The following is a 26,737-nucleotide window of genomic DNA, read 5'->3' as shown; positions in this document are numbered from 1 at the left end:
TGAGGTGGTACCTCAGAGTTGTTTTAATTTGCATTTCTCTAATCAAGAGGAATTTAGAACATTTTTTCATATAAACTTTGATTTCTTCATCTGGAAACTACCTATTAATATCCTTTGACCATTTGTCAAATGAGGAATGACTTGTATACTTATAAATTTGATTTAGTTCTTTATATATTTGAGAAAGAATGAGACTTTTATCAGAGAAATTTGTTATAAAAAATTTCTCCAGTTTGTTTCCTTTCTAATCTTGGTTGCATTGGTTTTATTTGTACAAGTCTTTTAATTTAATATAATCAAAATTATTTTATATCTAGTAATGTTGTCCCTTGTTTGGTCATAAATTCCTCCTTTCTCCATAGTTCTGACAGGTAAACTATCCTATATCCCTCTAATTTACTTATAATAAATATCACCCTTTATGTCTAAATCATATACCATTTTGACCTCATCTTGGCATAGGCTGTGAGATATTGATCTACAACTAATTTTTGCCATACTGTTTTCCAATTTTCCCAGCAGTTTTTGTCAAATAATGAGTTCTTGATCTTTTGAGTTTATTAAACACAAAATTGCTGAGGTCATTTACCCCTACTCTATTCCACTGATCCATCCTTCTATATCTTAGTTAGTACCAGATTATTTTGATGATTACTGCCTTATAATCCATTCAAACTTTTAAAGAACAATTAGAACCCATATTTCACAAATTATTCTAAAAAAAAGAAAAGAAAAGAAACAAGGCACTTCACTAGAATTCTTTTATGAAACAAGATAGCTCTAATATGTAAACCAGGAAGAGACAATACCTTTAATGAACAATGACATGAAAATTTTAAACAAAAATCTGCCCAATAAGTATTCATTAGACCAAGCAGGATTTATATAGCAGGAATGTTAATGATGGTTCAATGTTAAAAAAAATAAAATAAAAATGATTAATCATATTAAAAACCAAAACATCTCAAATCACAGGATCATCTCAATAGATGCAGAAAAAGCCTCTAATAATGTATATCACTCTTATGCTAAAAACCTTACAAAGTATAAGCACAGAGGGACCTTTCTTTAATATCATAAAAAGCATTTATCTAAACTAGACAAGGATCATACACAATAGGCAAATATTAGAAACTTTTCCAATAAAAGATGAAGCAAGGATGTTCATTCTCCGGACTATTATCTGAAACAGTTCTTAAAATACTAGTAACAGTTCTAAGTCAAGAGAAGAAAATTAAAGGTATAAAGACAGATAAAGAGGAGATAGAAGTATTCCTACTTACTGATGATATGATGTTTTAGTTGGAAAATCCCTGGTAATCAGCAAAGATACTGAGATAATTATTAGCTTTGATGAAATGGCAGGCTACAAAAGAAATCCTCAAAAATCAATGGGTTTGGGGCAGCTAGATGGCTCAGTGGATTGAGAGCCAGGCCCCGAGACAAGAGGTCCTGGGTTCAAATTTGGCCTCAGACACTTCCCAGCTGTGTGACCCTGGGCAAGTCACTTGACCCCCATTGCCTAGCACTCTTCTGCCTTGGAACCAATAAGCAGTATTGATTCTAAGAAGAAAGGTAAGGGTTAAAAAGAAAAATCAACAGCATTGACTAGATGGATTCTATCAAACACTTGGTAAGACCATTATCTTGCACCATTCATTAAGATAAGATCAAAATGGATATACAATCTAGACACAAAATGAGACATAAGAAAATTAGAAGAATGGGGAATATATTAGCTGGGAGACTTATGGATAGGAGAGGAATTTATGAGTAAAAATGAGATGAAAAGCATTGTGAGATTATAAAACAATTTTGAGTGCATTAAATTTAAACGGTTTTGTACAAATAAAATTAATGTAGAGGTAAAACAAAAAAGTCACTGTCTCTCAGATATCACATATCTAAAATACTAAAATATAGATCTTTCATCAAATTTATGGGACTAAGAGCCACCCTTCAATTTATAAACAGGTAAAAGATTAGTACAGTTACAAAGCATTCATTAAAGAAAGAACAAATAATTTAAACATCTAAAGGAATATTCAATGCTCATGGTTAAACTGTATCAACATAATAAAAAATTACATTATCCAAACTAGTTTACATTTTAATACTATACCAATCAAATCAAGGGAATGATATAGAATTTAGTAAAATTACAAAATTCATTCAGAAAAAAGACCCAGAGTATCAAGAGAAATGATGAAAAAAGAATGAAGAAAGAGGGAGATTGGTCAGTGGAATAGACTAGACAAGGGAGAATCAGGTACAAGAGAAACAATCTAATGTTTGATAAAATGGAAAACAAATTACCTTGAAAAAAATTCTTTATGTGATAAAAATTGCTGGAAAAACTGAAAAGCAATCTGGCAGAAACTGGGTTTAGACTAGGAGCTTATATCACATTCTACCATAACTTCTATTTTTATTTTATTTTTTGAACATTTTATTTACTCAATTTAGAATGTTTTTCCTTAAGTTACAAGAGTCATGTTCTTTCCCTACCCTCATCAACCCCTCCCGTGGTCAACATGCAATTCCACTGGGTTTTACATGTGTTCTTGATCAAAACCTATTTCCATGTTGTTGATGTTTACACTAGGGTGATCATTTAGAGTTTATATCCCCAATCATATCCCCATTGTCCCAAGTGATCAAGCAGTTGGTTTTTCTTCTGTGTTTCTATTCCCATAATTCTTTCTCTGGATGTGGATAGAGTTCTTTCTCATAAGTCCCTCAGAATTGTTCTGGATCATTGCATTGCTGCTAGTAGAGAAGTCCATTACATTTGATTGTACCACAGTATATCAGTCTCTGTGTACAATGAGTGCTCCTCTCACTCTGCATCAATTCCTGGTTCCAGTTCACATGAATTCCTCTAGTTCATTATTCCTTTGAGCACAATAGTATTCCATCACCAACAGGTACCACAATTTGTTCAGCCATTCCCCAATCAACAGACACACCCTGTCATTTTCCATTTTTTTGCTATCACAAAGAACACAGGCTATGAATATTTTTGCATTCTTCTTTTTCCTTATATTATCTTTTTGGGATATAAACCCAGCAGTACAATGGCTGGATCAAAGGGCAGACAGACTTTTAGTACCCCTTGGGCATAGTTCCAAATTGCCCTCCAGAAAGGTTGGATCAATTCACACTAGCAATTCACAATTCCACTAGCAATGCATTAATGTCCCAATTTTGCCACATCCCCTCCAGCATTCATTACTTTCCTTTGCAGTCATGTTAGTCAATCTGCTGGGTATGAGGTTGTTTTGATTTTCATTTCTCTGATTATAAGAGATGTAGGATACTTTTTCATGTGCTTATTAATAGTTTTGATTTCTTTAACTGAAAATTGCCTATTCATGTCCCTTGCCCATTTATCAATTGGGGGATGTCTTGATTTTTTGTACAATTGATTTAGCTTTTTATAACTTTGAGTAATTAGATCTTTGTCAGGGGGTTTTGCTACGAAGATTTTTTCCCAATTTGTTGCTTCCCTTCTAATTTTGATTGCATTGGTTTTGTTTGTACAAAACCTTTTTAATTTAATGTAATCAAAATGATTTATTTTACATTTTGTAATTTTTGTCTAACTCTTGCTTGGTCTTAAAATATCTTTCCTTTCCCAAAGATCTGACAAGTATACTATTCTGTGTTCACCTAATTTACTTATAGTTTCCTTCTTTATATTCAAGTCATTCACCCATTCTGAATTTAACTTGGTGTAGGGTGTAAGATGTTGATCCAAACCCAATCGCTCCTATAGCGTCTTCCAATTTTCCCAGCAGTTTTTTGTCAAACAGTGGATTTTTGTCCCGAAAGCTGGGATCTTAGAGTTTATCATAGACACTTACCCTAAAAGTCTATTCCATTGATCCTCCTTTCTGTCTCTTAGCCAGTACCATACTGTTTTGATGACCACTGCTTTATAGTATAGTTTGAGAGATCTGGTACTGCTAGGCCACCTTCCTTCACATTTTTTTCATTATTTTCCTGTATATCCTTATCTTTTATTCTTCCAAATGAACTTTATCATGGTTTTTTTTCCAATTCAGTAAAAATGTTTCTTGTCTACCATAAATTCTAAATGGACACATGAACTTAATATTAAAGATCTTACTATTAAAAAATGGGAAGAGAAATAGAGAATTCTCATAGCTATGTGTATTCTTAACTAAAAAAGAAATTACCAAAGATAAAATTGATTAATTTTGATTACATGAAACTGAAAAGTTGATATAAAATCAACTCACTTAGAGTAAGAAAGGAAGTGGCTGAATGGTTTAAAAAAATTTATATCAATTTTTCTAATAAGGGCTTTGACTACACATATTCTAGATTGATAGTCATTTTTTAAGAGATGTGTTAAAAAACATATGAATAAAATTTTTTTAATAAAAATCCCCCCCCAAAGAATTCACAACCACATGAAAGAATACTTCACGTTACTAATAAAAAATACCAATCGAAGCATCCCTGAAGTTCTACCTGATACATTGCAAATTAGCAACAAATAGCAAAGATCAATGATGGAAGGATTGTGCATTGGAGCTGTGAATGGTACAACCATTTTGGAAAGCAATTTGGAACCATACAACTGAAGTTCATATCTTTGAACCAGAGACTCCAGTTATTAGGCTTATGCCCCAAGGAAGTCAGAAGAGAAATCCCCATGTACACCAGCAGCAATTTTAGTAACAGCAAACAGCTGGAAACAAAGCAGATGACCATCAATTGGAGAACTATGGTACATGAATGTGATGGAATATTGTTATTCTGTAAGGATATGTGATTAATACAGAACTCGGTGAACTTACCCACAGTTCAGAGCCAAGAAAATAACATAGGCAGCACAAAAATGTTAACGGAAAGAATAACACCAAATCGAAGGGAAAAAAATGAATTCAACAAAATAATAAAAATCTAGGACATAAAAGAATATCCCCAACCTGCTCTTTCATGGAGTAGTAAGTTCAGAAGTGTTGCATACTGCACTTGTTTTAAGACTTTTTCAATGTATCAATCAGCTGTGCTGATTTTTTTTTTCTTTCAAAAAATTACTGTCATATAGGAAAACTCTATGGGATGTGAGGGAAAGGAATAATATGATGATATAAGAAACAAAAGACACTAATAAAAACTGATTTTTAAAAGATGATCAAATCATAAAGTAAGAGGTCATGAAAAATAAATTAGGTGGGACCTGAACTGCAACTATATTCAGTTTCTTGTGTACCATGGCCTAACACTGCACACACAGCAGTCTTTTGATATGAGAGGATCTTGCAAAGTTCTTACTTTATATAAACTTGCATCACGCAAACTTGGTATTACATAAAAAATTCTGAAAGAAAGCTGCATTCTAAAATAATACCTATGTTAATTTTACTCTCTCATGCTTTGTTCTCAGTTTGGGTATTTTCTTTCACCAATGCAGATTCCAATTCTTTCCCATCTTGACTGACTGTTGGCTATGGCCAAAAGAGTCATCTGGTGGCCAACCTTCTAGTGATGAGTCTCTCTGAACTTTACTAAACTAGTCCTCAGTCAACAAATATACAAGCCTGTCAGCATGCCCACATTTGAAGTCCTTCCATTTTGATAAAGCCTGCCAGAGCTTGCATTTTCCTGGCATGACCTTGATGTTATCTCCATGAATGCTGGGGCATGAGAGGATTTTAATGTAAATCATGTAATAACATGACCTTAACATAAGAATTAATACTGAAGTTTCAGTAAAGATTAATTTGAATGAAAAATTTGATCACAATGGGATAGGAGATCCTAATCAATTTGAGTAAATTTTGCTGGTGTTAAAACTATTAGCTGGATAGACCTATAGGATTTATTTATTGAGTATTTTGCTCATTATCAATAATCCGAAAGTATTACTTTTCCCTAAATGTTCCTTGCAATGATAAAAACAAAAAAAAAATCTATGTTCTAAAATCAACAACCAACCAATAACATTTATTAAATGTATACTATATGCCTTGTACCTAATTACTTCCATGAAAAATAATTCCTTACCATCTGGTCAGCAAGTAGCAGGACAGTTTTCAGACTGAATTTTCTTGAGCAGAAATTGAAGAGATCTTCAAGGCTTGGTCCCAATAGCTCCATCACCATGACATTATAGTCCCCTTCTGCCCCACACCATTTAATTGTAGGAATGCCCACTGAAAGAAATATAAATTCCATTAGATATGGATAATCTGACTTGTCATCACTAAGCTTAGTTTGCTTCAATTCAATAAATGCACTTTTTATATTAAGGGGGGAGGATAGGAAAGTAGAGAGAAGAATTTTACAACAGAAAAAAATGTATGTCATTGTCCTCAAGGAGCTTAAGTGTGTAAAAGTTAAACTTTTTTTTTTAACCTTTACTTCCTGTCTTAGAATCAATATTGTGTATTGGTTCTAAGGCAGAAGAGGCATTAGGGGTTAAGTGACTTGCCCAGGGTCATACAGCTAGGAAGTATTTGATGCCAAATTTGAACCTAGGATCTCCCATCTCTAGATCTGGCTCTCAATCCACTGAGCCACCTAGCTGCCCTCAAAAGCTAAACCTTTTAAGCTAATATCAAGTGTATATCAAAATTACAGGCTCCTAAAATTATAGGGGACTTCAGAAGTCAGTTAGTCCAATGTCAATGTTGAGACATTATCTATAGCAAGTAGTCAAGTCTCTGATTGAGCATAAGAAATCCATAATAGCATTTTATATGTATAGATCTTTTAATTATAAAGTTCTTCCTTGTGTTTTAACTATTATCTTCTAACTTCCATCCACTAGTCCTAATGTTACTCACAAAATAAACATAATCTTTTCCCATGTGACAAGTATTTGAAGACAATTAGTGCTTTCTCTTCCTCTTTCTCCTCTTCATTTTAACCCTCTCCCCTTTCTCCATGCTAAATACCACAATGGTTTCATGAACTAATTCTCTAATTACATAATTAACTCTTGACATTTTTGTGACTTCTCTATAAATTTTTTCTAGTTTGTCTCTTTTATCCCAGAAGAGTTGTGATCAGTACAAAGATTACAGCAGGGATTACAACCTGGACCTCTATTAAATATTTCTATTAATTAAAAATTTTTTGGTAGCTCCCAAACACTGATGATTCAAAGTGAGTTTGAAGTTGACTAAAACTTCCAAGTCCAAGTACTTTTCCTTCCAAATGAAATGCCATTTAGTCATCTCCCCTATTTTGTTTCTGAAAATTCCGAATTATGGGAAGGATCTCACATTTATTGAATTTTTCAGCTTACTAGAGATGACTAGAGTTTTTTAGCTCCTGATTATCACTCAACTAAATAACTTTTCTAGTCAGTGTTGTATCATCTTTAGGTATGATAAGCATATGCCATCATCAAGATCTTCACTAATAAAAAGTGACTAATAATAAAAGTGAGATAAGAACTTAAGCAAGATCAATGGAACATATTACCAGTAATAGCCTTCCAGGAAGACTTGGATCTATTGATTAACATTCTTTGGGTACAGGCATTCTATTAATTATGAGTCTGCCTAACTGTAGTATCTTACAACAATACCCAACTCTAACTCAGAATGCCTAGAAGATTATCTTAAAATGTTTTTAAATGCCATGCTGAAATCCAATTTAACTGTACTTATAACATTCTCAAGACAATAAGTGTTTGGCACAAACTGTCTGGCACATAGTATGTACTTTATAAATGCTTGTTTCTCTCCTGATCTACTAGTCTAGTAAACCTATCAATGTCAAGTTTTGTTTTTCAAAATTCTCTAAAGATTATTTGATAGTTCGGCTATTCCATCCACAAGCCTTTTCAAAACATGCATATAAATTATCCCATAGGAGACTAAAACTCAAGAGTTGCCAAATACTAATCTTTACCTAAAATCTTAAAAGATTCAATTCCCCCTTAATATTCTGCCCTTTCCAAATATGAAGATTATTTTCCTTTTTCTGTCATTTCCTAACTTGACCTCCATTTGGCACAAAGTAATGAGTCTCTCTTAGACTTACCTTTAAAAAGAAAAGAAAATACTTTTTAAAGTTTCAGATTATTATGGTACTTTTGAAACATTACTCTCAGAGCTACAAAGCCATCTCTTTTGTTGTCTTCTTTGATTATATTCCACTGCTTTCTGTACATTTTCTTTTTGAGCCTGAAACCATTAGAATTTATCAGTTTTTTTTTATGTCTCCTCCATTTCTTTATTACATTGGGTATCATTTCTGACTTTTATCCAGAATATGATTTTGAGAGGCTCTCATCTGTCTGAAGCTAGCTTCTCTTTTATATTCTTTATTCTCTTTTATTTTATAAGTCATGCTTCTGTAGATTTTGAAATCTGCTTTTACTAAATAAGTCCTTTCTTTGGCTAATAGTAACTGTCATTTTATATCATGGCTACCATTGATTCCAGGCTCCCAGTGAAGCTTCTCTTGCTGCTGCTTCTAGCTTCTAAAAGGTAAAACCATTGACAAGTATTTACCATTAGTTCTGCCTTTAGGAGAGTAAGATTTTCAGCAGATGATCTCTCATCATGTATATGAACCAGTTTTGTAATCTTGTATGAGAAACTATCTTCTGGTTGGGTGGTTGATGTTATATTCTCCACAATGATATAACTTCTATTTCTCTCTCCTTCTATGCTCACCCATACATATTCCACCATGCTCCCCACTTAGAAGATTTACACAAAAGGTATAGGTTTTCTTGACAATAATATATCAGCATTCTTTTGAACAAGAGACCCTTCCACTGACACTGTATTTTTATAAGCACTTGTCTACCCAAGTCTTGGTCCCACTATTGAGTTGAATCTGGAATGAAAATCTCAAGTACATTTTGTTTATGACTTGAAATTCTGTAAACTGAAATACATCTAAAGCATCAATCCACTCCCTCTCCCAGTTAATTATTCCTATAAATTAATAGGCACCACTTCTACCATTATTAATCTTTCTGTTTTCTATTTAATATCTTCTAGAGTTTAATTTAGACATTTTTTTCCCTTTCCCTTCCATTTTCAGGTTGAGTTCCCTGACCTAAGTGGGAAGTCTCTACCTCTCTTCCTAGTTTTTATGGGATATATTGCATTTATTTTAAACTATAGGTCTTGAATCTTATTCACTCCTAGTAGTTGTTTATTTCCCAAATACTCTTTTCTTTTCCAAAGTCACAAAGAAGGCAGAAAAATCCTAAGTATGCTGACCCTTGAGGCCTTCAAGTTTGTTGCCTAGGACACTTCATAATTCCTTGAAATACTGTAGAGATTTAAGTGAAGTGGCATCACCATGTAGTGGAGAGTACTGGCTTTGGAGCTGGGGAAGACCTGAGTTCAATTGCTGTTCAGATACTTCCTATGCAACCCTGGGCAAAACACTTAAACTTGTTGAGCCTCAGTTTCCTCAAGTGTAAAATGAAGTTAGATTCAAAGACTTTTAACGTCCTGTGATCTTAAGCATAAACAATAAATGTCACAGGAATTTAGGGGGAAAGAAGTATGACCACTGAGCTAAGGAAAGCTTCATAAAAAAATGTGAGATTTGACTTGGGTCTTGAAGAATTAAAGTGGTTTGGTTAGTCAGAAAGAAAGGATGAGAATGAATAATATGTATATTGGGAAGGGAGGATGTGAGGGGAAGAGAAGAAGTTGATATGAATGAAAGAAGTTCATACTGTGAAGTAGAGAAAAGGATTTAAATAACCAGATAGAAAAATGTAGAAATGATGTAGTATGATTTAATAGGAAAAGGTTAGACCCACCATATGTTATGGAGGGATGAGATCAGATGACTAATTTGGCCATGGTAAAAGCAGAGAAAAAATTGGAGATAAGTCTCTCAATAGTCCACACATCTCAAGAGACAAGGACTTAGCATTGGATGGTGATCAGTGTAAATTTAAAGGACAGGCCAAATGATAGATATTTAAAGGAAGAAAAATAAAGATAAAAGTAAGGGAAGAGCAAAAGATGACATCAAGGTTTCAAATCTGGGGGAGAAGGAAAGTGGTTACAAAAGTCAGCCAGCGAGAAGGGAATAGGAAAGGCTTTGTTCAGTTTTTGATTAATTGTGGATAGGTGATGATAGGGCATAAAAATGGAAATATCCTGTGGGCAGATAAAAATATAGAATCAGATAGGAAAGGAGCCTTAGAATTCATCTAAGTTGAATTTCCTAATGAAGGAATGAAAGAATCATAATGAAGTACTGCTAGATTTTTTTGTTGGCCAGCTTGAAGGTTTTTCCTTATACAGAACCCAAATCAGTCTCCTATAAATATCTATACATTGGCTCTATCTATGAAGCATTTACAGACAATTCAATTCTAATTTATGAAGCAGCTAATGTCATGTCCTATGCTAAGTTCTATGGAGGATACAAAGTAGTATAAAGTCATGGTCTTTCCTCATGGAGCTTCTAATATGGCCGAGTAGACAAAACTAAGACAAGAAAACTGGAAAAAAAAACACAAGATAGTATATGATTTATTTCTCGGGTGCATGGTATAGATAATAAAAGTATTTAAAAAATTCAAATAAGAAATTAACATAGACAGAGAAAATACAAAAAGGCTTCCTGAAAGGAGGAAAACTTCAGCTGGGCCAGTATCAAGGTACAGCTGTAGACTGAAAATCCAAACGTAATTCTGGCTCTGGTACTCCTCTGAATACTTATGTTGCCTTTGTTAAGACATAAAATCTCCGTGTTCCCCCTTCTGAAAAACTAGGGATAATAATGTCTTACCTATTTCATGAAGAATGGCTACAAGGATCAAAAAACACAAAAGTCATTATATGGCTATATAACCATTATGTAACTAAATAAACTTAGTGTTTGTATAATCATAATGATAATATATAGCACGCTTAAGTTTGTAGAAATACATTCATATCTCACTTGCACTGCCCATTAACAACTCTGAATTAGGTACCAAAAGTATTATTATTCTTATTTAATGATGAGGCTATATAATTTTGCCCATGGTAACATAGCCAAAAAGTGTTGAAAGAAAAATCTAAACTTTTACTTTCGTGATTGGAGTTCATTCTAGGTTAAAGTAATAATGTAGGGAGGAGACCCATCAGAAACAAGAGTTACAAGAGTTAAGGGTGAACAGGAAGAATGGAGCTGAGTTATAGAAAGTCTAGGAATATAGGCAAAAAAGATTCACATAATTCAATGGTGAATATATGTAGGTTTTCAAACAGGAATGACATAATGAAAGTGGTTTCTAGAAAAATTTACCTGGCAGTAATATAAGCTATGCTAGAAAGAGTACTAAAGTCATTGAGACCAAGTAAAAGACAATTTGTTTAGATGGTGGCAGGGTCATAAAGCTGGATATAAGAAAACTTATACAACATTTTACTTTGTACAAAAATCAGTCTAGATCCTTATCTAAGGCAATACTGCCTTAGAAAAAGCAGAGATTTAATTAAATGAATGCCTTTGTCTTTAAAAACAAGTCACCTGAAGTTTCTAAGAAAGAAGCAGTGGAAAAATTAACTTTTTCTATTGAGAGAATATGCTAGACTAAAGGAGATTCTAAATCTTCTTTGTATTTTTGTATTTTGGATTATGAGGTCCTTAGATAAAAACTGGCAAGAGTTTATATGTGGACCCCTTCTCAAAATAATGCATAAAACCTATAGAATTTCAATAGAAGCTAATTATATTGAAAAATAGTAATCAAAATATTTTTTAAAAAATAAGCTAGCAGATTCCAGGTTGAAACCATCCTGGATTAAAAGGAACAGTTGAACATTCTTTAGAGATAACTGAAATTTAAAAGATGCTTAGAAATAAACCTCCATGCCTTTGGATCTGGGAATATGCCACAGTTCTATTTAAAACTTGGTTAGTAGTATCTATTTAAGAGCCCTCCATTAGGGAAGGGAATAAGCATTTACTGAGTGCCTACTATGTTCTAGGCACTATAATAAGTGCTTTAAAATATAGAACACCATGAGGTAAGTAACAGAAATATGTGGGACTAGATTTAAACTCAAGTCTTTCTTGACTCCAGGCCAGGACTCCAACCCACATACCACCTAGGTACTCCATCAATATTTCATTTTCATTTACTTATGCTGTTTCATGAACTTACATTTTAGGCCATTACAGGAAAGTAAGGGATGATGTCACACTACCCTGTTCTTATGTAATACATCTCCTAGCAATCCTATCAGAAATTAAATGCTGGATAGAGGAACCATTGTTCTGACTCAGTTTGGTAATTCTAATATTGCTATATGGATACCACAATAGATTCCATGGTGTTAATGGGAACAAGATTAACACTGACCCCTACCATTACCATAATGAAATCTTAGAGTAAGGTCTTGAATAAAAAAAAAAATGTATATATACATCTCTAACCACACAGAATATTCAGCTTTGAGTTTCCTCCTATCCTCAGGTTAGACCTGAAGGGGATTGGGTATATAAATGTGTGTATATATTTTTTATATATATAAATATAGGAGATCAGAATATATAATATATATTAGGAGATATGTAATATATATATATAAAGGAGATCAGAAATCAACATTTGGGATACTTAGACAAAGGGACCACACTACATAACTAAGTTCCTTGGTCTAGCTCCCATGAAAAGAGAGAAAAACTAAGAGCCAGAGTTGTCTCTTTCACAAGGCATTTCAACAGTGATATTTCTGGATCAGTTGGATCCACAATAGACTAGATTACTTAGGTAGCAAAGATGGGCAGATTCTAATAGTTTATAATGGTAAATAAAAGCCCAAGTTCAATGCAATATGCTTTTTACTCAAGAGTTTTAGCTCAACATTGCAACAAGAATGTAGAGTAATATTAAAAATGCATGTGACTTGGGGAAAAGGACCCACTTTTACTATTTTTTAGCAGCTCTCTTTGTAGTGGCAAAGAACTGGAAACTGAGGGGGTGTCCATCACTTGGGGAATGGCTACATGGTTCTGTATTGCACCATAAGTAGTGACAAACATGGTGAGTTAAAAAACCCTAGTAAGACTTAAATGAACTACTGTAAAGTGAAATGAGCAGTGTGAATACAGTGACAGAAGAAATATATACTGATCAGCTGGGAAGGACTAAACTATTATCAGCAAAACAAGGTCCCAAGATAACCTCAAAAGATAAAAAATGCTATCTAAAGCCAAAGAAGGAACTGTTGGAATCAGATTGAAGATCAAAGTGTGCATCTTCTTTCATGGAAAAGCATGCCATCTTTCAATTTGTTTCCTTCATGACTTATTTTTTATTCTATGTATGATGTGTATCTTCTGTCATGGCAATGGGGAATATGAAAAAATACATATATTGCATGAAAGCACTGATATAATCTATAACAGACCATTTACCATCCTGGGGAAGGGAGTTGGGGAAGTAGAGAATCTGAATTGCAAAAAGTCAGAAAATAATTTTCAAAAATTATGTTATCTTTATGGGTAATATAACTTAAGTCACCCTTGATGTTGCAGTAGGTATTACTCTTGAATGGGCTCTTAATCAACAAGTATTTATTAAGCTCCTACTATGTAAGACATTTGTTAAGCACTACTCAATTAGCTACTGGAGAGAAAAAGACAAAAATAAAAGGCTCTGCCTCAAGCAACTTATATCCTATTAGGGGAGACTATACATATAAAAGTATATACAGAATGAAAAATGTAAATTTTATGGTGTATAATTCAGGAAAAGTTTAATGTAGAAGTTATTGAGAAAAGTTTAAGAAAAAATAGTTCTTAAAGGAGGAGGTCAAGTAAAGCATTCTAGCAATATAGGACAGGCAAAGAGAGAGGCGATAGAGTATCAAGAGAGCAGGTCTGTTTGCCTATTTTGGAGAAAATGTGTGTTGGGAAGGGTTATGTGTGGTGTTAAGGTATAATGAGGATGGAAACAAAAAGCTGAAGCAAAGCAATATCAAAAGCTTTAAAAGTTAAATGAAGGCAATGAGGAAGCATTAGGATTTATGGAATATGGGAGTGACATGGTCAGACTTGTAATTTAGAAAAATCACTTTAGTGGTTATGTCAAGAACAGAATGGAAAGGAAGAGACTCCAGGCAGGAAAAACTATCAAGAGTGAGAAACAATAAGGTCTTTAAACTAAGGATAGTGTCTATATGAATAAAAAGGGATCAAATGTGAGATATTTTGGAGGTAGAGATAATATCTAGCAATTGACAAGACATGTAGGGTAAAGAATAAAGGATGATGTGTAAGACTGTAAACCAGAGTTACTGGAAGGATGGCAGTACCAAGACCAATGTGGGGAAATTAGGAAGAGGAGAGGTTAAAGAAGATAATGAATTCTGTTTTGGACATGTAGGTACTTATGGAACATCCAGTTTGATACATCTACTAGACAATTAGAAGTTTAAGTTCTGGAGAGAGGTTAGGGAGATATATATATATATACACTTGGGAGTCATAAGTATAGAGATGATAATTAAGTCTATGAGAGTTAATGAGGTCACCAAATGAGAGACTACAGAAAAAATAAAAGGGCACTCAGGCAGAGCTTTGGGATATACTCTTAGTTACTGGCATGAAATGGATAAGTCAGCAAAGGAGACTAAAAGTAAAGCAATTAAGTAGGCTGAAGGAGAACTAAGTAAGAGCGGTATCATGAAAATCCAGAGGAAAAAAGCTGCAGAGAGGCTGAGATGGAGGACTAAGAAAAGGCCACTGGATGGCAAGAGAGTACTTATAATTTTGGAAAGAAAGTGGAGACAATGTTTCTAAACAGCTTTTTCTAGAAGTTTGGTCTTGAAAGGAGAGATGAGTACAATGGTGACAGCCTGAGGGGATTGATTCTAGACCCTAGTGAAGCTTTTCAGGATGGGTGAGAGAAATGGGAGTATTTGCAGGAAGCACAGATGGACCCAGTGGATAAGGGAGAGATTAATGATTAGAGAGAAGATGATGTGGGGTGTAATCTGCTGAAACTGGAAGAGATGAGATTAAGAATATAAGTAGTAGGATTGGCCTTGGTAAGAAAACCCACCTTTTTTTAATTGGATACTGGAATAAGGAAGAAAACTGAGACTAGTGTAAGGGAGAAGAAAACTGAGGATGTAAAAGGATTTTGAAGAGAAGGGGAAGCCAATGGTAGAAAAGAGTCTCCGTAAGATGCTCAACTAGAAGCAGGGAGGAATAGTGTAAGAAACTTAAGAAGAAAAGGTTTAGGAGAAACTCTAGGGAGTGGGATGGAGAATCAATTATAGATGAGTAAAAGGAATGTACTGCTGAGAGGAGAGCCCAATTGAGACCAAATAACAAATTTATAGTGGACCCAAATGCTTTTGTTATCAACTAAAAGAACAAATCAGTGGTTCTGGGTCAAGAAAAAAGAAGAGCCAGAAAAAAAAGAAGAAAGAAAAAAGAAAGAGAAGCAGAGAGAGAGAGAGAGAGAGAGAGAGAGAGAGAGAGAGAAGGAGAAAATTCAATTGAATTCTAAAGCTTCCCCAAAGTCAAGTTATCCTTTGTCTTTTTTGGCTAAATAACTGCTTAGGACAGAAGTTCTTAGCCTGGAGTCTAAAGATAAGATTGTTAGGCGATATGAGAACTTAAAAAAATTTGTATGTGCATAAAACTCTATTTTAATATAATTGGTTTTCTTTGTAATCCTAAGTATTTTATGTACTTAAAATCATTTTTTAGAGAGGTGCTTTACCAGATGATGAAACACATTTTATTGCACAAAAAAGATTAAGAATCCCATGTTTAGAACAGTAGTCACTTAGCTCTCTATGCATCTCCTAGGCATCAGAAGAGCTCCCTGCCCATTCCCTCTCTTTGTATCTGAACACACCAAGCGTTCAGGTCATTTTGATTGCTGTTCCATAATAAAGAATACTAATCTATCTCAAGCTTGGAGCCAGAAGCTTTTTGTTCTCAATTCTAGCAGATGATGTTATACAAATGATGATGCTGGAACTGAGTTCCCCACTCTTGGGCGGTTATATTTTCCTATGTCAAGGTCAAGAAGAATGTTTTTCCAAATTACTTGATGCTACAACACCAGCAATTCTGATAGGCTCCAGGTCTCAGAAGGAATTCTCCATCCGCAGCAAAGGACAAAGGAATGTGCTCAGAATTCAGGTAGAAACTCAAAGCTATCAAACTACCACTAACTAGAGAGAATTTGGGTCTCACATTCCTTAATCCCTTGCCTTTGGACCAGCTGGGTAAAATTACAGGGGAGAAGAAATGAATATACCTACAAACTTAAGTTAAGAGTAAGGAAAATTCTCTAAAAAGAAATCAATGGGATGAACTGGAATTAATTGAAGGTAAAGGTTTATAAGCAAAAAAATCATGCTAAGAGACATGGGGTATCAAATGGCACAGGAGCATTATTTTGTTATTTTTATTGTACAGCTATCACATTTTATGTAAAAGATAGTGTAAGTAGATTAAAATTTATGTTAAAATATTCCACACAAATCTACGATTCAAAATATAAACTTCAATAGAAACCTGAAAATGCTCAAGGATTTACAAGACAAAATTTCTAAGATCAAAAAGATGAAACATCAATCCTAACTTCTCATTTGATTAGAAAACTATGTTACATTATAATATAGACTATATTATAGGTTTAGAATAATCCAATCTCACCTTTGGTGAATTATGGGAATGTCTGGCTCCCCACCCCCAAAACCTGGATGGTCAATGAAAAGTACAAAAGTCATTTGAATGGTGGTTACTCTTTTAGGATTTCTCCTAAGAGAAACAATGTTCACTTTTCAGTTTCTAATGTTCAAGTTTACTATGCCTGTGACCTCCAGTCTCACCACCCTTTGGTATTCTATTAGGGCAACACTCCTGTCCTGGATTGACTTTCCTCCCTTCCTGATTTTAAAGCCATTTTCTGTGGTCTTCTATGCTGTCCTCTACTCCCCTATCCCTTGTCCTTTGTCCTAATACTGAACATGCCTTGACAAGATCCAAGGCACTCACTATCTACTTCCTCAGTTCCTAATCATATACTCCTGCTTGAGTGTCACTAGAGGAAGCAATCATATTGACTGAGCTTTCTACAAATTTGTTATCTACTTTCAACTGGGTCCTTACAGCAAAGCTTTTATTCTTGCCTAACAGATGGTCTATCACATTACCAAAAGAGGCTATTCTAAACTTTCTTTTCTCAAGTTTTTCTTATCAGCCTAGATTCTGACCCTCTGAAAACCTTACCTCAAACTTTTGCCAAAAAAATTAAGAGCTCCCTCTTTTCCCTTCTCATCCCATATTTTCTTTTCATTGCAAATGCCAATGAGGAATTCCTTCTCTCCATTCACATGCCACTATTCTAATTTAGGCTCCCATTATCTTTCATTTCAACTAGTTCAATAGCCTCTTAATTGGCCTTCTTGACTCAAGTCTCACCTATTCCCCAAATTCATTCTCCAAATCACTACCAAAGTGATATTCCCAAAGCAGAGGTCTAAATGTCATTATATTGCACAAAAACTCCAGCAGCTCCTTATTATATCTGGAATAAAATATAAACTACCCTGTTTGGCAACTAAATTCATCAATGATTTGGCTTGAACTTATCTTCCAGGTATATATATTACTCTCTTCTATACACTCTTCAGTATAGCCAAACTAGCCCACTAGATTCAACATCCTACCTTCTCTGATGGCTGCAATGTAGTTCAATACACTTTCTCATTCTCAGCATCCTTTGTTTCCTTCAAAACTCTGCTCAAATGCTACTTCCTATGAGGTCTTTCCTGATGCCCTCAATTATTGCTTCTTTTGCTCCAAATTTTTCTTTTTTATTATATCATCTTGACAAACAAAATGTAAGCTCCTTAAAGGCAAGGATTATTTTATTTTTGCTCTAGAAGCCAGTGTTTGGCATACAGCAGGCACTTAATAAATACTTCTGATGAACTGATGTGCCAGTTTTTCACAATAATACAGGTGCAAAGGAAACTGAAGCAACTTGGCAATTTCAGAGAATGTTAGAGCTCTCAAACCTCTCATTTTAGAATAAGGAAACAAACTCATGAAAGATTAAATGATTTTTACAAGGTCAATCACATAGCTTCTTAGTGGCAGTTGCCTATCAAAACAATGTTCTTTACATTATATCTTGGGATCATTCCCCAAAAATACAGAGTAGGGAAAAAATGTAATTTTGAGACATTCTTCTCCCTCATTCCAAAGTTTAACTTTAGAGCCTATGGGAAAATGCCCTGACATAAGTTAAATTTTCCTTAGGTCATACCTCCTCCCTGCATCATTTTGTAGATTTTGCTCTCAATATGGAGCTGAGGGTGTTTGGTTTTGACACATTCGAGCTTGATGGCAACTTCTTCTCCTGCAGCAATGTCAGTACCTAATGAAAAAAAAAAAGTTATAAATATTAGTTGCCTGGCTTCAACACACTAGGAGAGGGCATTTCTTGCTAATTTTTGGTCAACTAAAGTTAAAAAAAAATTTTTTAATTACAGTCTTTTTTATTATTTTTCTACTTTCTAAGTACTACTACTTTTATGATAACTGTTTCAGATCTGGCTTAAAAGACAGTTTTCAACATACAGTAAAAAATCTCCTTCCCAATATATCCCATTCAAGATCAGTATTTATGAGACACTAAGCCAAGTGGTTTTATCATAAAAGATAAAAAAAAAACTGCTATCTTTCATTTTTGGCTATTCTTTAGCCAGCCTCAATTAGTTGGCTCTTATATTCAACCATCCAAGGTATTCTATCTAGTAGTTACATGGCAATTGTGACTGTTTGGGTCTTTGTAACATGCTTCATTTACCAGTGCTGCCCTTTTTAAAACATAATTTTCTAGTAGTGAGGGTTTTCACTGCCACTCAAATAACTTAAATTGATCACCCTGGAATCTAACAGCACACACCAAATGTCAAAATGTGTAGGTCTAATCATAATGCTAATGAAATCAAAGGTTAATTTCCAAACAAGGTTAATTTCCAAACAAGTCTGTTTGGAAACAAAGACAACATCCTGCCTCTACCAGGAACTCTGAAAACATGTGTTGCTGGTCACAAGGAAGACTAGGCAAGAATAAAAGATTCAAAGCTAGTATAAACCTTGAACTTTTATGGGAAAAAAATTCCAACTGTCAGTACAGCCATCCCTAGCATATAATCTGTATATAAAAGAAAGTCCCCTTTGTTCTCTTAGATAAGGCAAAAGCAGCTTTTGTCTGAGGGGGCAGCTAGCTAGCCCAAGGGGATAGAATATGGGGCCTGGAGTCAGGAAGACTCATTTTCATGAATTCAAACCTAGCCTTACTTACTATGTGACCCTGGAAAGGTCACTTAACCCTGTTTACCTCAAGTTTTTTCATCTGAAAAATGAGCTGGAGAAGAAAATGGCAAACTATTCTAATGTCTTTGCCAAGAAAACCCCAAATGGAATCATGAAGAGTCAAAACAATGACCACCATCTTTTGCCCACTTTTGTCAATGTCGCATTATTATTAATCAATATGACTATCATCAGGTATGGGAATTTAAAAATTGAAATCTGTTCCATTTTAAAACAGAGAATGCCCACATCTCTCTTATTTTCTCTACCACAAGGTACTAACACCCAAATTTACAATTACTCACAAAACAAGGGTAAATTAGTCCATAATCCAAAGTTTTACACTCAACCAAGCTTTAAAGAATAGCGAATAGGAATGGAAGAGGGAGTAGAACATAACGCTCAATTTCTTTCCCTCAAAGGTCACTAAATCTAAAAAAACCACAGAATAGTCAATGCCAAAACAGCCCTCCCTGAAATGAGAACAGTACTGGAATACCTACTATTGACTGCCTCATTATTCAAATGGCTTTGAACAAAACACCCCTCCCCTCGACTCAATTTCCCTCTCCATTTAAAACCTGTGAGAAAATATGCTATCTTCTATCAGTTTTAAAAGGATATAGTGGGGATGTTATTATTTTCTATTTTCAAAGTATTTTGAAATTCTAGAAGGAAAGGTGCCTGCTAACAATAATTTGGTTTGCAGAAAAAGCTACCTCTCTGACAATTCACATGTTTTATAACTTAGTCATGTCAGAGAAACACTTAAAAGAATCTGAGTCATGCTTAGTCTGCCTGAACTGTTGCGTTTACTTCTAGCAAAACAGGACAATTGGTCACTTATGAAAAATGAATCACTGTCCTCTTAAGAATTACAATAATTTTATCATTATTAATGACTATTTCTTGCTCAAAAGATTAATTTACCATTCAACATTGACCATTTTGAACATTCTCATAAAAAAACAACAACATAACACCATGGTGTATTAAATACTAAAGCAATTTGTAAAATATACCTAGACACAACTGAAATGAAAAAATAGTAAAAATAGGTAGAATACATGGACTCAATGTTTCTCCCAAAACTGTGCTGAAAACAGATTCAGTTAAGGAATATTAGTACTAGTAGTAACTGTATGATATTATGTCCAGTCTTTTAAACTTTTCTAAGAAGCAGAGATAAAATCTATGACAAACTTGTCAGTACATCACTAAGTAGCTGGAAGGAACTCCACAACAGGACAGTGGTACAGAAGAATGACCAGATGTTATTCCTGAAGATGCTCATTTGATGGACACAAAACAACATTCTTTAAGACTATTTCTGCTGAAACATTTGACAGTCATCTTTAGCAATAGCAGTTTTGCAGAGTCCCAGGAACCACATGATTGAAGAGTAAACAGAGCCAGGCCCAACTAGTCAAACACACAGCTTGAGAGCCAGTTCTATAATGCTTGACCTATAGATGGGAAGGATATCCTGCTCTCACGACTGACTAAAGGGATGTAGTAAGACAAGAACTATCTGCCAAACAGATGTAAGAGCAGGTGCTGTATGTACTCTGCTGTTTATTCCCTCTGGGTAGCTTATCTCCTATGGGACAGGCATGTCAAGTTCAGTAGCTATAGTTCAATGAATTATTTGGGTCTCAAAAGTCAGATAAACACATTTGTAGTTAGTAAATCCCTTCTACAGTAGAATTCTAACAATATTCTAACAGGGCTAGACATTTTAAAAATAAAACTAAGTTCTAAACAGGGCCAATTCACTAACATATGAACATTAAATATATTTTTTATATAGGACCAACAAATGCTATTTATGGTTTCCCCTCACCTTTTTATTTTTTTAATAGCTAACCTTATATACACTTTTTAATAAATATTTTATTTTTTATGAATTACATATAATAACAAATTTCCACATAAGATTTTTGAAGTTATATGATTCAAATTCTCTTTTCCTCCCTTCCCTTTCCTCCCCTCTCCTGGAACTGGCAAACAATTCCAGCTGAGTTATACATGTATTATTATGCAAAACATATTTCCATTGTTTTTGTAATATTGTTCATTTTTGTAAGAGAATTATTATATAAAACCAACCCCCCTAAATAAAAACAGAATAAATTAAAGTGAAAAATCATAGGCTTTAATCTATAATCCAACTTCAACAGTTCTTTTTCTGGAAGTAGATAGCTTTGTTTGTCATAAATCCCCCAATTCTCCTGGATCATTGTATTGCTGAAAGTAGCTAAGTCTATTACAGTTGATCACTTCACAATATTGCTATTACTATGTACAATGTTCTTCTGGTTCTGCTTATTTCACTCTGCATCAATTCATGTCTTTCCCAAAATGCTATGTATGTCGACAATATGTAGAACACAGGTTTATATGACAAATAACTTCAGCTTTTTCTCAAACCATTGTTTTAAATTCCAATGTAAACAGGATATTATTTACCAGAAGGCCAACATAAAAGAAATAATCCAGAAAGCTAAAATGATTGATTACTGTGCTGAAAGGGAAATCTGACAAAAACACTGAGGTACTGAGGAAAACAAATGTCAACTCTCAAAGTCTCAAAGTATCCTCAGTGGATGGTAATAGTAGATGTTTAATTATGCTTGATGATTATCTAGCTTCCCCTAATATTCCACTCTAGTGCATTGTCATTTATTGCACTGATGTGACCTTGGATTCTAGAAGGTTATGCTAGCAAAGTATAAATTATGACAAGACCTTACCTGTCAAGCTAAAACAGTTTCAAGTATGGATGGTCAAAAACTTTAGGTTCTGCTGCTTGAGGACCAGCCTAGATAAATTTGGAGAGCCTCTTCAGTTGATCTGTGATAAATTTTTCACTGACAATAACTTAAGAAGACTACCTACTAAGGGATGGGACAATAGTTTCACAATCTATGTTGGGAGAAAAATATCTTCACTAACAAAAATCCTTTACATATATTTAATATATTAAAAGAAACAGTTGGTCATAGCTACTAACTCTAACATCAAGTTACAAGACCATACCAGATCATACCCTGCCCCTAAAAAACTCAGCACTTTTAACTAGTGACATTACCAAAGGTTCTACTAATTTTTGTGATGACATCACATCATACTAACCAAGATGCCAACAGCTGGCAGAAATACTGATAAGAAGATCCTTGGACAAATTCTCAAGTATAATGGCAATTACTAAATTGCTATAGATATAGATGATGGATCTTACCAGAGGAGATATGGACTATTCTTTAAAGGAAAAATGAAAAATAAGCCTCCAATGAAGTGAAAGTTTTTCTTGCTTCAATTTTCTAACACGCACTACCCCAGCAACTAGACCAAAATGCCACAAATGTTTCAGCCTCAAGACAGGGCACCAGACATATAAAACCATGCCCATACCACTTAGTCATGACAAAAGGGTTGTGTTACATTTTGGCCTGATCCTACTCCACAAGATGTATAACAACTATGAAGTATTTCCAGCCTGTACTTTTATGAAGTTTTATAATGAAATAGACCCTGGTTTTAGACCTGAACCATCAGGACAGACCTCTTAGGTCCAGCAGGAAAACAACAGGAACACTCCTTAGCCCAGATTAACAAAAGACCTAGGAATTCTGACTAGGGTAAATGTAGTTAAAATAGTGGAGGACAACTTTTTGATATGATACTTCTGAGTTGGTGCTAATAAATGTAATTTAAATACCCTCTGGCATGCCTTGAGGTACTGTTGAAAACTATACATTCTTCAAAATTCAGGATGTCATATTGTCTTGGTACGGGAAAAAGCAAATCATAGGTCTGAGAAGCATATTAATGTCCTCTCAATCACATTTCTTGGCTCATCTTCATTATTAGGACAGAGAATGAGTAGTTTGCAGTCCTTTCATATGACTGAACCAGCACAGTTGGCTGCATCAATAAGGCAAGATTGTACTTGTTCATGTAGTTCCACTATCATGTTCTGAGAATGAAGCTCAGCAAACTAGAAGCCAGATTCTTCCTTCAACAAAACTACCAAACATCTGAAAGAGACATGAAGCAGAAACCACCTACCCACCACCAACCCAAAAGAAACAATTGTCATACATAACACCTGTATAACTGCAATAGTCCCTTCTTAGGTAGTCCCAGGCAATTTGCAATATAGCCTTCTCTATACTACTGTAATTGTTATAAATTATCTTAATTATGAACACAGTGACTATTAAACTATGCTCTGATCTAGTCCAGTACAGTGGTGAAATAGGTAAGAGCAACAAACCCAGGAGTCAGGAAGACAAGAGTTCAAATTCAGCCTCAGGCACACCAGATGTATAGCCCTGGACAAGTTATTTAACCTGTCTGCCTCAATTATATCATCTGTAAAATAGAAATAAGAATAGCATCTCTCAGATGACTGAGAGGATAAAATGAGATGATATTAGTAAAGAGCTTTGAAAATCTTAAAAATGCTAGATAACAATAGTAATAATAATAATAATAATAATCCATTTTCTTCTCAATTACCTGTACTAATGCAATGGAACAGAAATTTAGGGACCATTCCAGTTAGTTCTATTTCTATCACTAATACTTGCCAAAGAGAAGTGCTTCAATATTTTTTGTATTTATTTATTAATACAGAACAATAGATAATGCTTAAGGTTACTCATATTCAAGTTAAGAGTTTTTTTTTTATGCAAACCAATAATTTCAATAATGGTTTCATTTTTATGTAAGGAACTCACCAAGGGGAAAGTCCTACTAATTAATGCAGATTAACAACTTGTTCTGCAAATTATGATTTTTAGAAAATTGTATGAAGTAACTAGCCTAGGGATCACACAGACTATGTATGTCAGCACTGAAGTCTCAAAATTCCTCAAGGTTTGTACTGCTTCTCATTAGATCCATTTGGGGGTAGCATTATGGTAGATTTATCCTTCCACCCATGTTTTCTTCAAATTATTGCTTAAATGAGTTTTCACTCTGTTGTGGGGATGGGGTTTTCTGGAAGAAAGCAATATAGGAGTAGGGAAGCAACTGCTGTGAATAATACACACATCATTAATCTAAAGTTTATATTAAGGAAAAGGACATCTAAACATTTAAATTGAAAAAGGCTAGAGACTATCACATACTTACATGACACCAAAAATTGCTGCTAAAATTAAATCAAGTCCCACAAGGATAAGGTTTTGTCTATAAGCACTATAAATCCCAATCCAAACAGATTCTTAGAACCCAGGTTCTCACAGGAAAATGAACCTCTAATATAATGAATCAGGCCTCTGACCCCAAGAGAAGGTTGTGAAAAGACCCTGCTTTTGGGTAAAGGGGCTACAGTGGCTAATAGCTAGTCTATTGCTGGACTAGAACCCAAAAGCCAAGGTTAAATTAGTTGCCAAAATCCATTTTTCTATAAATACGCCAAACAGCTTGCATTTATCCAGCACGTTCTGCTTCCAAAGTGAGAATGCACTGACTGACTACTTAGATATAAATATTTAAATACTACCACCCGACTATAATGCAGCTTTATGATTACAAAACTTGCTCCACCTTCAAGTAATGCAAAAGTTTTGTTCAAAGATCAACAGAGGCTAAATAAGGAGGGATAGTGTGGATAGGGGGTGTCATTCTCTAGGCTTACCAGGAACAAAAAATACCATCTTCTGTTTTTCTTCATCTTATAAACTACTTCACATTACTTTGTAATGCTATTAATGTTTGTAAGATCCTCAATTCTTTTTTCCTGGGTTGGAGGGAAAAAACCAGAAAAGTAGAGGGGGGAAAAAAAGGCTTTATCTGTAACAGTGAGTATAAAAGTACAGCTATTACTGAAATTCAAAATAATTTTCCACATATAGCTAAGCAAAATCCTGAACTACTCAATACAGAAATCACTTCACTTTTTAAATTTATACACAATTTCCTCCAGAACAAGTGACATTCCAGAAAGGAGGTATTTGTGAAAAATAGAATTCCTTAGAGAAAAACTGAAGGAGAAAGTTATATATATTTTAAGTTCCACACTTTCTGCTTTAAGTCAGACCCAAGTGTTATGTATTGATGATATCGATTCCATTCATACTTAGGCCGAAACAAAATAGAACATTTATCCAAGAGGGAGGTTTCCAGAGGAATGATCAAATTACAAATTTAAATGGTCAAAGGATGGTTTCCAGAGTAGAGAATTTTGGGGGTATTAGTCTCTGGTTTTACTCAGGACTAATTCTATATCAACTTGCCACCAGTTATTTAGTCTTTCTGGGTAATGCAAAGGTTTCATTTGGTGCACTGTGTTACACCATACCAGTTAACTAACAGTAATACTGATTAGCACTGCATGGAGGGGAGAGGGAGAGAGAGGGAGAGGGAAAGGGAGAGGGAGAGAGAGAGAGAGAGAGGGAGAGAGGGAGAGAGAGGGAGAGAGAGGGAGAGAGAGGGAGAGAGGGAGAGGGAGAGAGAGAGAGAGAGAGAGAGAGAGAGAGAGAGAGAGAGAGAGAGAGAGAGAGAGAGAGAGAGAGAGAATTTGTTGATTAAAGTTTCTAAAAACAATGATACTGATACCATAAGCCTTTCAGCTTATGGTAAAATCTTTTTAGTACTAGATAAATCCATTTGTGATCATTCTTAATATTACTAAAGAATTTGTTATCCAAGTGTCAGGAAAAAAAATTAACTGGTGGCAAAAGTTATCCATCCATAGCCATTTATGTTGAGGAAATTGGGACCAGGGAAGGTTTTTCAGTTACTTACCCAAGGTCACAGAGAAACGATACAGCACCCTGGGCCTTCTACTTTCTCCACTTATGACTCTAATCATGGCTACTACTATTGTAATGTTTATGTTTAGTAGGAAAAATAGGAACCAAAGCAAGAACATATCTGTAACAAGGTTGCTGTAGGAACTGCAACTGTGGAATTTCCGGATTTTTGACTAGTGTAGTTCTCCACCTCCACTGCATTGGCGTTGTTTTGACATTTCCCCCCATGAGTACAAAACACATGGATTAGGGAACACATGGGGATCCTAGTGAGAGCTGTAAGATGGGGCTGTAGAGTCTTCTGAAAGAGACATGGCTTTTGTTTATTTTTGGACAACACAGTAGAGAGGTAGCAAAAGCCCTGCCCTTTCCTCTCTAAAAAGCAGAGACACAATTACAGTAATCTGATCACTAGTCTCTCAGATCTTCCACTGGAAATGCAAAGATTTCATTTAGTGCACTGTGTTACACCATACCAGGTAACTAAGAAGACAGTTCTCTCAGATATTTAGTTACTGGCAATTGCCTTATAGCAAATAGAGCCATCCAGTACAATAAATACCACTCTTAATACCATATCTAAAAAACAAAGAAGATAAAACAGAATTGTTATTTGAACTCAAATTCACTGTACTGTTGACACAAAAATG

The 26,737-nt window shown here is 34.6% G+C and overlaps 1 protein-coding gene across 10 annotated transcripts in view; it reads right to left on the bottom strand.

Annotated features, from left to right (window-relative positions):
* The window catches only part of CSNK1D (casein kinase 1 delta), an 82,847-nt gene that overhangs the window by 54,412 nt on the left and 1,698 nt on the right, over nt 1-26,737 (bottom strand). For all 10 annotated transcript variants that reach the window (XR_008916435.1, XR_008916434.1, XR_008916433.1 and 7 more), the window contains exons 2-3: nt 18,266-18,376; nt 6,043-6,191 (exon numbers count right to left, since the gene is read on the bottom strand). Coding sequence is in view for 4 of the 10 variants with exons in the window: in XM_007482811.3 (XP_007482873.1) it covers nt 6,043-6,191; nt 18,266-18,376 (260 nt within the window). In the remaining 6 variants the exon portion in view is untranslated. The remainder of the gene's footprint in view (nt 1-6,042; nt 6,192-18,265; nt 18,377-26,737) is intronic.

This window comes from Monodelphis domestica, chromosome 2, assembly GCF_027887165.1.
Source record: "Monodelphis domestica isolate mMonDom1 chromosome 2, mMonDom1.pri, whole genome shotgun sequence".
NCBI classification, from domain to species: Eukaryota; Metazoa; Chordata; class Mammalia; order Didelphimorphia; family Didelphidae; genus Monodelphis; species Monodelphis domestica.
Note: the sequence above shows the minus strand (reverse complement) of the source record. Positions and strands in the feature narration are given on the sequence as shown.